The sequence below is a fragment of the Salvelinus alpinus genome, chromosome 25, assembly GCF_045679555.1.
Source record: "Salvelinus alpinus chromosome 25, SLU_Salpinus.1, whole genome shotgun sequence".
NCBI classification, from domain to species: Eukaryota; Metazoa; Chordata; class Actinopteri; order Salmoniformes; family Salmonidae; genus Salvelinus; species Salvelinus alpinus.
Window position 1 is genome coordinate 47,670,397 of NC_092110.1, and position 18,048 is coordinate 47,688,444.

An 18,048-nucleotide genomic window follows, 5' to 3' on the forward strand; every position below is an offset into this window, starting at 1 on the left:
ATGTCAAGTGTTATTGAAGTGTTGTGGTTGCAGGTTCACTTGGCACATCTAAAGCCTTTTCTTTTGGAGTGTTGCTATAGGCCACCAAGTGCTAACAGTCAGTATCTAATTTATATGGGTGAAATGCTTGATAGTGTATGTGTCACACCCTGATCTGTTTCACCTGTCCTTGTGATTGTCTCCACCCCCTCCAGGTGTCGCTTATTATCCCTGGTGTATATATCCCTGTGTTTCCTGTCTCTCTGTGCCAGTTTGTCTTGTATGTTTTTCAAGTCAACCAGGGTTTTCCCCTTACTCCTGCTTCTATTCTCTTTTACAGTCCTCCCGGTTTTTACCCTTGCCTGTTTTCTGGACTCTGTACCTGCCTTCCTGATCATTCTACCTGCCCTGACCTTGAGCCTGCCTGCCTGCCACTCTGTACCTCCTGGACTCTGAACTCTTTTTGACCTTTTGCCTGTCCACAACCATCCCTTTTGGATTGTTTAATAAATATCAAGACTCAAACCATCTGCCTCCCATGTCTTTTATTTAGGTAATGTAGTGAACTAAAAGCAAAAGTTGGCAAAAACATAAATAGTAAAGTAAATAACAGATACCCTCAAAAAACAACTTAAGTAGTACTTTAAAGTATTTTTACTTAAGTACTTTACACCACTGATATTCAGGTCCTCAATAAGTAAGACCTCTCTGTTTCTAGCACATACTATAAGTATAGCTGACATTTTGGATGTCTACCCTTACTAAGCACTTCAACTTGGCAATGACGTACTGTCCCCATGAGTTTTTTATTTACCTTTATTTAACTAGACAAGTCAGTTAAGAACAAATTCTTATTTAGAATGACGGCCTAGGAACAGTGGGTTGACTGCCTTGTTCAGGGGCAGAACGACAGATTTGTACCTTGTCAGCTCGGGGATTTGAACTTGCAACCTTTCGCTCTAACCACTAGGCTACGCTGCCGCCGAGTAAAAGAACACTGAGCCAATCACGGCGCAACGCTCCGTATTTTCTGCTGTCTCAACCCACCACCACATAAAGCACTGAGCTGGGCTGAAACACCTGCATGTTGGAGCTGCTTTACTCAAGAAAACAAAAGAGACCATGTTTGTATGCGGCTTTATTAACTCGATGGTATTATATTTTTTTTTACATTGTTTGCAAACTGATATGTGACATGTATTAATGCCAAAATAACATGCAAAACAGGCAAGCCCCACCAAAAAATATGAATATATATGAATATATATATATAATTTTATTTTTTTGTTGCTAAAAATGTGGGTCTCAAAACAGGTGGGTCTCAAATTCAACTCTTTTATCGAATCAATGTAATTAGAACAGTAAATAAGGTATGTTTTGTCATACCCGTGGTATATGGTCTGTTATAAACTGGGTGGTTCGAACCCTGAATGCTGATTGGCTGACAGCCGTAGTATATCAGACCGTATAACACGGGTGGGACAAAACATCTATTTTTACTGCTCTAATTACATTGGTAACCAGTTTATAATAGCAATAAGGCACCTTGGGGGTATGGGATATATGGCCAATATACCACGGCTAAGGGCTGTATCCAGGCACTCCGCGTTGCGTCGAGTTTAAGAACAGACCTTAGCTGTGGTATATTGGCCATATATCACACCCCCCCCTCGGGCCTTAATTCTTAAAATATACCACAGCTTTCAGCCAATCAGCATTCAAGGCTCGAACCAGATTTATAATTGTAAATAAATCCCCTTTGCATATGTGCATAACTACAAATCTGACAGAAGAGTTTGAGTGATGAAAGTAGGTCAGTGGATCTCAATCTCTGAGCAAGAAACACTTGGACGAACACTTGGCAATTGTGCTGTTATTATGTGCCAGATGTTAAGACTAACAGCCGTTATAAATGGCCCATTTGCGAGATTGACTTGTAATTTTAATAGGCATAGGCTACAAACCAAAAAATCAGGGTTTATGATTGTCATTCAATTTTGCCATGGTTTGCTTAGATAAAAGCTAGGTAGCCTATAGCCCCTGATAGGTCTACATCTCATTTCAGATAGTCTACAGTAGACTTGACAAGATGTAAGCAAGATGTAAACTGAATGATTTAGCAGACTTCTTAGTTAAAATTTAACAGACTAATTTATTCAACATGAATAGCGAGGCGATTTCGAGGTAAGAAGTGCTTGTGTTTCCCAATGTCCTGCTGGAATAGGTTACTGAGGAACAGCGTGCCTCTGCCGGACAGTCAGCAGCAGGTCACAGTGAAATATATATATTTTAAGAGAAATCCCATTGCGGCCGCGGTGCAAGTTAGAAATAGCCCAAATACATTTTCACCCGCGACATCGTTTTCAAAGCAACCAATTTAGCTAGAAAACCGGAAACATGGCAACACCAGGTTAGGAACGTCCCAAGGATCGAGGATAGCACTAACCCTTCTCGCGTTCCTAACGTAATTCTTCCGGTATCAAAAGTCATTTCCTCTCTCGTTGTGCCGTCAAATCGTGTAGCGCAAGAAATCTTACTTACTTCAAGATCACGATTAAGGAAATATGGTTAGTTAAAAAAAATAATAACATCTATAGATTTGCATTCGAGTAGTTTACCTGGGAAAATATTGAGTAGATTGCTAGCTAGCCTTGTTTTGAAATTGTGCACGCATGTCAATCAACGAACGGATGAACGTTAGCTAGCTAGTTTGCTAATGAAGTGAGTCGTTTTTAAACATATGACTGTCGTATACCAGCTTCTTATATTACAACGTGTTATAATAATGTTCAGCTATATATTTCAGTCTGCGTGTTAATTGACCAGCAATTGTCATCCTGTGTTGTTTTCCGAGTTACGCTAGTTGTAGCCCTGTTGTCATCACTCTGATCCACATTACATTAGTCATTGGACAAAGGCGTCTCATGTAGGGGGGGAGTTTAGTTAAAAGACCCGAAACTCAATCTGAACATTAAAACGCGTCGCTTGCGGTACGGGTTTGGAGGCATAAGGACCTTCTCTTTCATATCAGCGAGAAATAATGAAAAGGTTAAATAGATACTCACCTTGGTTAGTGTTCCCACACGGCCATATATTGTTGATAATTGGATATGGAGAAGGGCGAGCCGGTCAAGGATCGATTCGGACAAGGTGGTAAATTGTATGACAAGCGACAGCTTTATTTAAGAGTAAAGATATCTGGTACAAGCGTATACGGTCTCGTTCCTTCGGCTCATAGAGAACCTCCAGAAAAAGCCCAGATAACAGAGTGCATAGACATTTTATACAAAGATAGAAAGTAGGTTGAGTCTGGAAGTTCTTGTCCTCTGGTTGGTTCTGGACAGGTTGTTGTCTTCTCAGATTGGTCCTGATGAGCTGGGCGTCATCCTTCTGAGTCTTATAGCAAAAGTTCTTTGTTATCAAATGTTCAGCTAAACAGGAGATTTTGTGTGTGCGTAGTCAGCCCTCCGTCCTTGGGTATGTGTGTGTGTCTGCACCCTTTTCTTATCAGTGTTTATGAATGTTCTGTGTCAGCCATCTGTCTCTGGGTGTGTGAGAAACCCTGCTTAGAAAGAAGTTAGTTATAACAATGTAATAGCAATATGCTTGTGTTATTTTAAATGGTATTTATTACAAATCCCTCTCTTCACGTCTCCAAAGAGACGTGACATAAACTAGGTAAAAGTAAGAAAAGCAAAAGTAAACAACCAGGGAAACTTTCTCAGAGAGAAAGTTTTGATTCCCTCTCTTCACGTCTCCAAAGAGACGTGACATAAACTAGGTAAAAGTAAGAAAAGCAAAAGTAAACAACCAGGGAAACTTTCTCAGAGAGAAAGTTTTGATTCCCTCTCTTCACGTCTCCTAAGAGACGTGACATAAACATAGTAAAAGTAAGAAAAGCAAAAGTAAACAACCAGGGAAACTTTCTCAGAGAGAAAGTTTTGATTCCCTCTCTTCACGTCTCCAAAGAGACGTGACATAAACTTGGGATCAAGCAGGAGTATTATATGCAGAAACTTTCTTGAAGAGAAAGTTTCATATGCCCTCTCTTCACGTCTCCTAAGAGACGTGACATAAACTAGAAGAAGGTAAAAGCAGCAGGCATGTTGTTGTCCTCAAAAGATGGAGGGCCTTCATCCCCTAAAAGAGGAAACATCTGGGAAGGGCTTGTTGGGTCAATGGCTTTAGATATGACCCTAGTGGTGAGTGAACGAATGCATGGTATGCAACAGCAACCACACAAAACCAAAATGGCTGCAAACACTGAGATAGAAACCAAAATTGAGGACACCAGGGTTTTATATTTCCCAAAAGCATCCATCCAGGAATCCCACATGGAGGTGTCTACACCAGAATGGGATTTCATCTTACCATTAAGAGTCCTCAAGCCTTCTAAGGCAATGGTCAGACTACCATCAGTGGCAGTGTTGTTAGGTATAAAGGTGCAACACTGTTCACCAAACATAGAGCATACACCTCCCTTCTCAGAGAGTAGCATGTCTACTGCAATGCGGTTTTGGAAGGCCATCAAGCTGGTAGCCTCCAATTGGCCATGTACCGCCTCAAAGCCTTGTTGAGTCCAATTGCCTAGTTTCTGAACATTAAAATGAATGTAATTGATTCGGTCCACATTTTTATTAACTGTGCACCACCAACAAACAGAAGATTCAAGCCCAGCTGCCACTTGGTCCACCAGTTTATATTCATCTGGCACCCCCTAGGGACACCAATAGCATCAATGTAAGTTGAGTCGTAAATGAGCAAGGACCAAAAAGGAGACCACTCCAATAACTACACCTGGAGTGGCCAACCACACATTAGTAACCAAAAAACGAGAAAATGTTAAACCCTCAGGTTCATCCCTCTATACAACCTGTACCAGGTGGGCTCGTCGCCACCCGGGAACTTCAAACCTTCACAACAGGGAGGACAAACATCATTTTTTTATTCATTCGACAACATCAACTACAGCAAACCAAGGGTCCTCCTCTGTCAGGCCCACTCTCCTGCGAAAGCTTGATTCCGTATCAGCCTCTCCAACTGGAGCATCAAGCAACGGCATCATACCCGAGGTCCTTGCCAGATCTGTAACAGACTTCTTCAACCAAGGCATGATACAGGCAGCACAGCACATGAGCATAAGAAAAACAACAACTAGAGTCAGAAATCCAGCAACCATCATTGTAGTGCCAGTAACCATCATTACTGGCAAAATGACTAAAAAAATTGTAGTGTACTTACCAAACCAACCACCCAGCCAGGGGAACAGTCCACTCTCCTCCACACCTGCAAGACCCTCCATCTCCACCGATAACCTTGCCAACCCACTCAGAGCTTTTTGAAATGCTCCCATCCGGACTAGTATTGTTAGGGACAAACGTGCAACACTGTTCTCCAATCATTTTACATACACCTCCCTGGTTGGCCAGTATCATGTCTAGTGCTAGTCTATTCTGTCTAGCAGTTCGAGAGGTGGCATCTAATTGTTCAGCCATCCCCCTAAGTGCAGTGTGGGTGTAGTTGACAAATCATTGTTGATTATATTAAAGATAATTGATCCAGGCATTTTGTTTAGTATCACCAATAGCTGGGCCAATGGTGGGCATCAGATGCCACAGACCATCATTTCTGTTTAATGCCTGGAATTCGTGGGGGGACCCCTATTGGGACCCCAACAGGTTGGTGTGCATGTTATCTGTACCCTCGGACCAAGGAGCGTCACGGTTCTGCCGTCTCCTGGGTTGGTACCGAGTCTCTGTGTCATGTGCAACTCCCAGAAGTTGGTTAGCTATAACCTCAATAATAGGCAATGGTGGTATCAGACTGGCCAAAGCACCTGTGCAACGACAATTTCCTTTCAAAATGGGGTCAATCGCCTGGCAGGTCCACACATCCACCATACATCAGCAACACCTCCAGTTAATAGTGGCATTAGTGATGCAGGTAGCAGTAGGGAGCCTCCCATAGTCTATACCCCTACCTGTACCAGTGTTACAGCTGTAATATCCCCCATATGCCTTAACCCCCCATGGTGTCTTCTGGGGAGGGACTTCTGGGAACACAAGACTCAGAGTTTTACACAGGGTTGAATTTGGCTTAAACTTTCCAATATGCACATCCAACCTTCCCCATTACTTAGGGCAAATGGGTGAGCAGCCAGAATAGGTCTGGCATGTCCACATACGACACAGTCCTTTCTATTTATTGTTTTGTAGGCCAACCACATATTCTCCCTTTCCTCATAACCAGTTTCAGTCCCCAATTGTTCACTATCTGAGATGTCTTTTACATTTATTACCTGTACCAGATTGGAGAGCTTAGGTGGTGGTGTGGGACTTGGTCTTGAAGTGGTGGAGGAGGCCGGCTGAACCCTGGTCCGTCGAAACTGGTGGTGGTTCTGGCAGTACTGTGATGGTAACATCCCCATCGTATCCTAAACAGACAGCTCAGGACCACAAACAGTCCTGTAAAGCCCCATCCTCTCCCAGAGAACACATCATCAGCTAGAGATCAAGCAACACTTTCACTTCTATGAACGTACACAGTGAGGAAAGGTCGGGGTCAGGGAATTCTTCATTAAGGAGTTGACCCCTGAGCTTTATTAGCAACAGTTCTTCTCCTTAACTCTGTGATCATTCGGCAGTGTCAGTGTGTCTCACCCTCCAAGTGCGATATGCCCCCAGGTCGAGTGAATCACCTTCTCCTTTAATTCATCTGTAATGCATAAAATCTTGGACATACAGGTTTGGTTAACAAACAGTTTCTCATTTGTTTTATCTGATTATATATTTAACTTCTATACCCATTTGTTAGCTAGTAATTTTAAATTTTAAATTAGTTTATTATCCAATAGGCCCCATCCTATCCTAGACCACAATGTACCCCTCCCCCGTTTGATACCTGGCTCTGGCCAGGTATCAACCTTACCTATTCTAAATAATGACTTAGTAAAATATTCTTATGTTCTACATTATTATGTAGGAGCGCCCCTTTCATTTTCCACATGTCCAATTCTCCCTTTTGTCTCCATTCAGTAACTGTTATCTACCCATTCTGTTATCTCTGTCCTGGCGCCCCCTTCCAAAACTCCCTTCTCTGCTCTCAAACCTTCAAGGTCTCAGCAGTGCGGGGAGGGCCACTCTGTCTGCCCTTTCCCTTATCTGTCTGTAGCTTGGTCCCAAACATTAACTAAGTGTCTCACTGTTTTGACTTTATCTAAAATCATGGATTTAAAATTAACAACATGTCTTATAGTGTCAATCTCTAAAGTCCTTACATAACCTTAATAAACCTATCTCTATCTTCTTATGGCCAAAACAAATGCTAACCATATAAATTCCTTTCTTTACTAATAAGCTCTCTATCACTTTTATTTCCATGCCCTATAGGCTTAAAATATCTCCTGTTCAAACCAATTCAATAACAGCCCATTCAAAACCGTCATAGCCAATGTTTAAAACCAGAAACCTGACTCCTCTGTGGTTAATTGCAATTATGGTCAAGAGTTATAAACTCTATTATCTCAAAATTAGTATTCCAAATGACCACGATTTCATTATCCTCACTACATTTCCCTGTGGGTGATCAAACCACATGAAAATGCAATGAAAATAGGTCAAAAGGTTACACCTACATTCGTGTTCCATGCCATATCTAGACATACCAAAAGAACTGGGGTGCCACTCTTCCAGTCTTGTTCTTTTCCCCCTTACTTGTCTTGTATCTTCTGATCTAGAAAATCGTTAAATTTTAGCTTTGGAGTATTTGGGGTCGTCATATTTTATTTTAATGCAGTGGAATTTAGTACAGAATAGTTTTGGTAATGTGTGTGTGTATATCAGTGTATATGTTTGACTATCCGACTGTACTTAGCCCGTCACTGGATAAAATCCAGAATCCAATTTTTTTTTTACATGTATACATTAAACATTTACATTTTTCCCACTATGAACATTACCCTTTAGACGTTGAACACTTAGACTTTAGACATTGGAAACATTACACTTAAACATTGAACATTTTTCAACCTGGCGCCTACAAACACAAATAGACTATTCTTCACCGGACAATCGCCTGGACTATTGAATAAGTCTAGCCTACTCCTCACCGGACACAAGCCGGACCATACTAATAGGTCTTGACAAACTTTACCCCACTCGTCACTGGTCACAGCCGGACTATATGAATGGGGATGGAACAAGCCTATCCTTCACCGGCTGAATAGCCGGACTATTGAATAGTGCCTATCCCAATTTTAAGCCTACCCTTCACCGACTGAATAGCCGGACTATTGAATAGTGCTTACTATATTCCTCACCGGTCACAAGCCGGACTATACGAATAGATCTTTTTATCACATTAAGCCTATTCCTCACCGGTCACAAGCCGGACTATATAATAGCGCTTTTAACACAAATTAAGCCTATTCCTCACCGGTCACAAGCCGGACTATATAATAGCGCTTAAGACTTACAAATTATTCCCACATATGTTCACTTCACTGTCGTTCACATGTCATCTATGCTCATAAATTTAAACAAGAATTCTTACCCAGACTCGGTACCACTGATCAAAATTTGGAAGAACTATACGACAATATGCAAAGTTTGATTTAACAGGTCTTGCTTACCTTATTTATGGTCGACCAGGAGATCAGTTTCTCGAGCTGAGCAGAACTGCTGTCCTCCCCCCCAAAAGATTTCACCTGTCCTCCGTGAACCGTCCTTTCACCAACTCGCCCCCTCACATCCACATCAACCACTCTGGACCGGGTATCTAGATAACCATCCTCTGCTTACCATGTTTCTGTTGATAATTGGATATGGAGAAGGGCGAGCCGGTCAAGGATCGATTCGGACAAGGTGGTAAATTGTATGACAAGCGACAGCTTTATTTAAGAGTAAAGATATCTGGTACAAGCGTATACGGTCTCGTTCCTTCGGCTCATAGAGAACCTCCAGAAAAAGCCCAGATAACAGAGTGCATAGACATTTTATACAAAGATAGAAAGTAGGTTGAGTCTGGAAGTTCTTGTCCTCTGGTTGGTTCTGGACAGGTTGTTGTCTTCTCAGATTGGTCCTGATGAGCTGGGCGTCATCCTTCTGAGTCTTATAGCAAAAGTTCTTTGTTATCAAATGTTCAGCTAAACAGGAGATTTTGTGTGTGCGTAGTCAGCCCTCCGTCCTTGGGTATGTGTGTGTGTCTGCACCCTTTTCTTATCAGTGTTTATGAATGTTCTGTGTCAGCCATCTGTCTCTGGGTGTGTGAGAAACCCTGCTTAGAAAGAAGTTAGTTATAACAATGTAATAGCAATATGCTTGTGTTATTTTAAATGGTATTTATTACAATATCCATGTTACAGCGCATGTTTATGGAAGACAGAGGCGGCCACCTGTGTAATGTAGCATGCGCTGAACACACGCGTAATTCGGGAGAACGTGTGGTTCCTCAACTGGAGGCAGCTTGTGGATCTGTGTGAAACTGCTACAGTATATGTTGTATTTGAAGGATTGCTGATGAAAGATAAAAGGCCAAAGGTTTTCACAGCCAACCGATGATTATTGACGTTTCTAAATCCTTCATACACCGGGTCTACGGTCTAAACTGGACGAGGAGGAAATGAGATGGGTCCTGGTGTGACCTACCATCTAGACCGTCTAGACTGGATGAGGAGGAAATGAGATGGGTTCTGGTATAGCCTACCGTCTAAACCGGATGAGGAGGAAACGAGATGGGTTCTGGTATAGCCTACCGTCTAAACCGGATGAGGAGGAAACGAGATGGGTTCTGGTGTAGCCTACCGTCTAGACTGGATGAGGAGGAAATGAGATGGGTCCTGGTGTAGCCTACCGTCTAGACTGGATGAGGAGGAAATGAGATGGGTTCTGGTGTAGCCTACCGTCTAGACTGGATGAGGAGGAAATGAGATGGGTCCTGGTGTAGCCTACCGTCTAGACTGGATGAGGAGGAAATGAGATGGGTTCTGGTGTAGCCTACCGTCTAGACTGGATGAGGAGGAAATGAGATGGGTCCTGGTGTAGCCTACCGTCTAGACTGGATGAGGAGGAAATGAGATGGGTTCTGGTGTAGCCTACCGTCTAGACTGGATGAGGAGGAAATGAGATGGGTTCTGGTGTAGCCTACCGTCTAGACTGGATGAGGAGGAAATGAGATGGGTTCTGGTGTAGCCTACCGTCTAGACTGGATGAGGAGGAAATGAGATGGGTCCTGGTGTAGCCTACCGTCTAGACTGGATGAGGAGGAAATTAGATGGGTCCTGGTGTAGCCTACCGTCTAGACTGGATGAGGAGGAAATGAGATGGGTTCTGGTGTAGCCTACCGTCTAGACTGGATGAGGAGGAAATGAGATGGGTTCTGGTGTAGCCTACCGTCTAGACTGGATGAGGAGGAAATGAGATGGGTTCTGGTATAACCTACTAATGGGAATACAATACGTTTTAAATCATTCAGACTTATGTGTTTATTCCGCGATTTAACTTTGACATATTGCATTACGCCTAGGGCTATTTTTCATACTTCTCACTGATAGCAGCAACTTGACAATCAGTTATTTAATATTTACCATATGCACAAATGGTATGTGCTTCTGATTTTACCATATGACTACAATATTATCCAATTAGATTCCAGGAACCTCCTACTGCATTTTCAACCCCTTCTGATTAGTCTGACAATACAGCCAATGAAATCAAGTTAATTTATTTTGTTTTTATTTCTCACTATATTTTTAGCCAGTGTGATTGGCTGGCCCTGCGTTGGCTTCACCTCTGCTTGTAAGATAATGCGGTACCTGTTTTAGCAGCACGTGTCCCGTGTTGGACGGTGTCTGTTATTGGTAGACGGTTCTGATGCAAACTTAGTTGTTTGCATCTCTGAGCAATGCCCCAAAAGTACAAAATCCAATTGTTTGATGCTACCACCCCCTCTAAATCAAAACCAAACATGGATTCAAAGTTGTCTCGCTTATTGTGCACCTGTTTGTCACCTGTTTGTCATCTGTTTGTCTAGCTAATCAGCCTTGCAATTAGGCAACATGCTGCTGCAGATGGGAAGTAGAATGTAGCGTGTACCTGCAAAGATTGACATCCATGCTCTCGCAAGGTGGCTGTGTGTTCTACTGCTTGACGGGGCTGTGTGTTCTACTGCTTGACAGGGCAGTGTGTTGTACTGCTTGACGGGGCAGTGTGTTGTACTGCTTGACGGGGCAGTGTGTTGTACTGCTTGACGGGGCTGTGTGTTGTACTGCTTGACGGGGCTGTGTGTTCTACTGCTTGACGGGGCAGTGTGTTGTACTGCTTGACGGGGCCGTGTGTTGTACTGCTTGACGGGGCCGTGTGTTGTACTGCTTGACGGGGCCGCGTGTTGTACTGCTTGACGGGGCCGCGTGTTGTACTGCTTGACGGGGCCGTGTGTTGTACTGCTTGACGGGGCCGTGTGTTGTACTGCTTGACGGGGCCGTGTGTTGTACCGCTTGACGGGGCCGTGTGTTGTACCGCTTGACGGGGCCGTGTGTTGTACCGCTTGACGGGGCCGTGTGTTGTACCGCTTGACGGGGCCGTGTGTTGTACCGCTTGACGGGGCTGTGTGTTGTACCGCTTGACGGGGCTGTGTGTTGTACCGCTTGACGGGGCTGTGTGTTGTACCGCTTGACGGGGCTGTGTGTTGTACCGCTTGACGGGGCTGTGTGTTGTACCGCTTGACGGGGCTGTGTGTTGTACCGCTTGACGGGGCTGTGTGTTGTACCGCTTGACGGGGCTGTGTGTTGTACCGCTTGACGGGGCTGTGTGTTGTACCGCTTGACGGGGCTGTGTGTTGTACCGCTTGACGGGGCTGTGTGTTGTACCGCTTGACGGGGCTGTGTGTTGTACCGCTTGACGGGGCTGTGTGTTGTACCGCTTGACGGGGCTGTGTGTTGTACCGCTTGACGGGGCTGTGTGTTGTACCGCTTGACGGGGCTGTGTGTTGTACTACTTGACGGGGCTGTGTGTTGTACTACTTGACGGTGATGCTGTAAAATACCACTAACCTGGTAGTTGTATTAATCTTATTGAAACTGAGAAGTTGATTTGAGAACTGACATGTCTACTTTGTTCTGTTATTGTTGCAGTCTCATACGATCCTGTTGGTCCAGCCCACCAAGAGGCCAGAGGGACGGACATATGCTGACTATGAATCAGTCAACGAGTGCATGGAAGGTAAATTGACAGCCCCCCCCCCCAGGGCTCTACAACCCTCCCCCCCCCAGGGCTCTACAACCTTGTTCATTCCAACCCCTGTTGTAACAACCTATAGGACGGGAGCTCTCCGGGAACAGGGTTGGAGTGAACCTATAGGACGGGAGCTCTCCGGGAACAGGGTTGGAGTGAACCTATAGGACGAGAGCTCTCCGGGAACAGGCTTGGAGTGAACCTATAGGACGAGAGCTCTCCGGGAACAGGGTTGGAGGGAACCTATAGGACGGGAGCTCGCTGGGAACAGGGTTGGGGAGTGAACCTATAGGACGAGAGCTCTCCGGGAACAGGCTTGGAGTGAACCTATAGGACGAGAGCTCTCCGGGAACAGGGTTGAGAGCTCTGCCCCATGGGCTAAATACCCAGTCCTTGTCCCAATTGAATGCTTAGGGGGGATTTCATCTTAAAGGAGCGGTTTACTATTTCAGCTGGGATAGACCTCCTTATTGTGCACCGTGGGGTAACCAAAAGGCTACCAGTCCTCTGTTTAATGGCTCTGCATGCACGCTGTGCAATTCATAAAAGGACCTAATCATTTTCTCAATTATGCCTAGGCCTGTTTTGATGCCTGTGACAGATTGCAGCGAGTGAACCTTAATGCATGCCTCTCCTTCCAGGTGTGTGTAAGATGTACGAGGAACACCTGAAGAGAATGAACCCAAACACACCATCCATCACCTATGACATCAGTCAACTGTTTGACTTCATCCATGACCTGGCTGACCTCAGCTGCTTGGTGTAAGTCGAACCGCAGTACATTTTTCACACGGATTTCTCTGTGTCTGGATTTAACAACCTTTTTCCCGAAGGAGACAATCCCTGTCAAAGATTTAAAAGCGTAAATTGGTGTATGCACAGTGACATCAAGCTGGTGACTCTACAGATTTGTTGGATGCATTTGCAGTTTGTTTTCGTTGTTTCAGATTATTTTTATGCCCAATAGAAAGGGAAGATAAATCATTTCCATTTTTATTGGAAAGAGAAAGGGGGATTACCTAGTCAGTTACAAAACTGAATGTATTCAAGTGAAAATGTGACTTGTGTGTTCAAACTACCACTACTATAACCAGTCACTACCATTACTATAACCAGTCACTACCACTACTATAACTATAACCAGTCACTACCACTACTATAACCAGTCACTACCACCACCACTACTATAACCAGTCACTACCACTACTATAACCAGTCACTACCACTACTATAACTATAACCAGTCACTACCACCACTATAACCAGTCACCACCACTACTATAACCAGTCACTACCACTACTATAACCAGTCACTACCACTACTATAACCAGTCACCACCACTACTATAACCAGTCACTACCACTACTATAACCAGTCACTACCACTACTATAACCAGTCACTACCACTACTATAACCAGTCACTACCACTACTATAACCAGTCACCACCACTACTATAACCAGTCACTACCACTACTATAACCAGTCACTACCACTACTATAACCAGTCACTACCACTACTATAACCAGTCACTACCACCACTATAACCAGTCACTACCACCACTATAACCAGTCACTACCACTACTATAACCAGTCACTACCACTACTATAACCAGTCACTACCACCACTATAACCAGTCACTACCACTACTATAACCAGTCACTACCACTACTATAACCAGTCACCACCACTACTATAACCAGTCACTACCACTACTATAACCAGTCACTACCACTACTATAACCAGTCACTACCACTACTATAACCAGTCACTACCACTACTATAACCAGTCACCACCACTACTATAACCAGTCACTACCACTACTATAACCAGTCACTACCACTACTATAACCAGTCACTACCACCACCACTACTATAACCAGTCACTACCACTACTATAACCAGTCACTACCACTACTATAACCAGTCACCACCACTACTATAACCAGTCACCACCACTACTATAACCAGTCACTACCACTACTATAACCAGTCACTACCACCACCACTACTATAACCAGTCACTACCACTACTATAACCAGTCACTACCACCACTATAACCAGTCACTACCACCACCACTACTATAACCAGTCACTACCACTACTATAACCAGTCACTACCACTACTATAACTATAACCAGTCACTACCACTACTATAACTATAACCAGTCACTACCACTACTATAACTATAACCAGTCACTACCACTACTATAACCAGTCACTACCACTACTATAACCAGTCACTACCACTACTATAACCAGTCACTACCACTACTATAACCAGTCACTACCACTACTATAGCCAGTCACTACCACTACTATAGCCAGTCACTACCACTACTATAGCCAGTCACTACCACTACTATAGCCAGTCACTACCACTACTATAGCCAGTCACTACCACTACTATAACCAGTCACTACCACTACTATAACCAGTCACTACCACTACTATAACCAGTCACTACCACTACTATAACCAGTCACTACCATTACTATAACCAGTCACTACCATTACTATAACCAGTCACTACCACTACTATAACCAGTCACTACCACTACTATAACCAGTCACTACCACTACTATAACCAGTCACTACCACTACTATAACTATAACCAGTCACTACCACTACTATAACCAGTCACTACCACTACTATAACCAGTCACTACCACTACTATAACCAGTCACTACCACTACTATAACCAGTCACTACCACTACTATAACCAGTCACTACCACTACTATAACCAGTCACTACCACCACTATAACCAGTCACTACCACTACTATAACTATAACCAGTCACTACCACTACTATAACCAGTCACTACCACTACTATAACTATAACCAGTCACTACCACTACTATAACCAGTCACTACCACTACTATAACCAGTCACTACCACCACTATAACCAGTCACTACCACTACTATAACCAGTCACTACCACTACTATAACTATAACCAGTCACTACCACTACTATAACCAGTCACTACCACACTATAACCAGTCACTACCACTACTATAACCAGTCACTACCACTACTATAACCAGTCACTACCATTACTATAACCAGTCACTACCACTACTATAACCAGTCACTACCACTACTATAACCAGTCACTACCACTACTATAACCAGTCACTACCACTACTATAACCAGTCACTACCACTACTATAACCAGTCACTACCACTACTATAACCAGTCACTACCACTACTATAACCAGTCACTACCACCACTATAACCAGTCACTACCACTACTATAACCAGTCACTACCACTACTATAACCAGTCACTACCATTACTATAACCAGTCACTACCACTACTATAACCAGTCACTACCACTACTATAACCAGTCACTACCACTACTATAACCAGTCACTACCACTACTATAACCAGTCACTACCACTACTATAACCAGTCACTACCACTACTATAACCAGTCACTACCACTACTATAACCAGTCACTACCACTACTATAACCAGTCACTACCACTACTATAACCAGTCACTACCACTACTATAACCAGTCACTACCACTACTATAACCAGTCACTACCACTACTATAACCAGTCACTACCACTACTATAACCAGTCACTACCACTACTATAACCAGTCACTACCACTACTATAACCAGTCACTACCACTACTATAACCAGTCACTACCACTACTATAACCAGTCACTACCACACTATAACCAGTCACTACCACTACTATAACCAGTCACTACCACTACTATAACCAGTCACTACCACTACTATAACCAGTCACTACCACTACTATAACCAGTCACTACCACTACTATAACCAGTCACTACCACTACTATAACCAGTCACTACCACTACTATAACCAGTCACTACCACTACTATAACCAGTCACTACCACTACTATAACCAGTCACTACCACTACTATAACCAGTCACTACCACTACTATAACCAGTCACTACCACTACTATAACCAGTCACTACCACTACTATAACCAGTCACTACCACTACTATAACCAGTCACTACCACTACTATAACCAGTCACTACCACTACTATAACCAGTCACTACCACTACTATAACCAGTCACTACCACTACTATAACCAGTCACTACCACTACTATAACCAGTCACTACCATTACTATAACCAGTCACCACCACTACTATAACCAGTCACTACCACCACTATAACCAGTCACTACCACTACGGACTCACAGACGTACCAGCCCATGTTTTAATATATCTTTCCGTCTGTCTCCTCTAGGTACCGTGCGGACTCACAGACTTACCAGCCGTACAACAAGGACTGGATAAAGGAGAAGATTTACGTGCTGCTGCGACGTCAGGCCCAGCAGGCTGGGAAGTGAGACTTACAGCCCCGTTCCAGAATGACTACCTGGCAGACGCCTGATCTCACAACAACCTGGATAGGTGTTTTAACATGTCTGCTAAGCACGTCTTATGATGTAGCAATCCGTTGCCCCACCATTGGTGGATGCAACATCTGCAATGTAGGCTGCCTGGAACGTGGCCAATCTATGACATCAGAGGTTATTGCGGTGGGGTCAGAGGGGGGGGGGTGTGGAGTGTTGTGTAGGGTGAATGCCCCTAGATGCTTGGGTTGGTTTTGCATTTTTTTCTACTAATGGTTTATTTTTGGAGTGGGGAAGCTGATCTTAGATCTGTACAGCGTTTGGAAAGGAAGGGTTGGATGATGCTATGAATCCAGGATATTTTTTCTTTCGGTTTTAACGGAGAAGTTTTCTAGAGAGAAGGGGGTAAGGCAGCTTACATTTTGTTAATGTTTGTATTTAAAGAAAAATTCCCCCTTTTTTTTATGAAGTCTTTGTCTTTTACTTTAAAATAAAAACTGATTATTTGTTACTGTTTATGGTTGTGTTTTACACGGAGTGGACAAAACATTAGGAACACCTGCCCTTTCCATGCTATAGACTGACCCGGTCAGACTGACCATAGCATAGAGTCATATCACCTGTTAAATCCACTTCATTCAGTGTAGATGAAGGGGAGGAGACGGGTTAAAGAAGGATTTTTAAGCCTTGAGACATGGATTGTGTGTGTGTGCCATTCAGAGGGTGAATGAGCAAGACAAAATATTTAAGTGCCTTTGAACGGGGTCTGGTAGTAGGTGCCAGACGCACCAGTTTGTGTCAAGAACTGCAACGCTGCTGGGTTTTTCACGCTCAACAGTTTCCGGTGTGTATCAAGAATGGTCCACCACCCAAAGGACATCCAGCCAACTGGACACAGCTGTGGGAAGCATTGGAGTCAACATGGACCAGGAACCCTGTGGAACGCTTTCGACACCTTGTAGAGTCCATGTCCTGACGAATTGAGGCTGTTCTGAGGGCAAAAGGGGGTGCAACTCAATATTAGGAATGTGTTCCTAATGTTTTCACTGTCCATTCCTAACGCACTGTGCCCCTTTTTATTTAGTGTATGTATGTACTGTCTGAACCTCCTCATATTGATGGATGGTCTCTGAACAGCCATATTGATGGATGGTCTCTGAACCTCATATTGATGGATGGTCTCTGAACCTCATATTGATGGATGGTCTCTGAACCTCATATTGATGGATGGTCTCTGAACCTCATATTGATGGATGGTCTCTGAACAGCCATATTGATGGATGGTCTCTGAACAGCCATATTGATGGATGGTCTCTGAACCTCATATTGATGGATGGTCTCTGAACCTCATATTGATGGATGGTCTCTGAACAGCCATATTGATGGATGGTCTCTGAACCTCATATTGATGGATGGTCTCTGAACAGCCATATTGATGGATGGTCTCTGAACCTCAT

General features: G+C 43.6%; 1 protein-coding gene across 2 annotated transcripts; it reads left to right on the forward strand.

Moving 5' to 3' along the window:
* Positions 1–2,412: 2,412 nt before the first annotated feature.
* On the forward strand, positions 2,413–17,107 carry LOC139554055 (enhancer of rudimentary homolog). Of its 2 annotated transcripts, none has more exons than XM_071366971.1 (4): positions 2,413–2,546; positions 12,107–12,194; positions 12,848–12,968; positions 16,483–17,107. In XM_071366971.1, the coding sequence occupies exons 1-4, from the start codon at positions 2,544–2,546 to the stop codon at positions 16,583–16,585; spliced, it is 315 nt and encodes a 104-aa protein (XP_071223072.1). In that variant the 5' UTR covers positions 2,413–2,543; the 3' UTR covers positions 16,586–17,107. The 2 variants fall into 2 exon arrangements, with proteins under 2 accessions (XP_071223072.1, XP_071223071.1); XM_071366970.1 differs by having other exon boundaries at positions 2,444–2,544; positions 12,102–12,194.
* Positions 17,108–18,048: the final 941 nt, after the last annotated feature.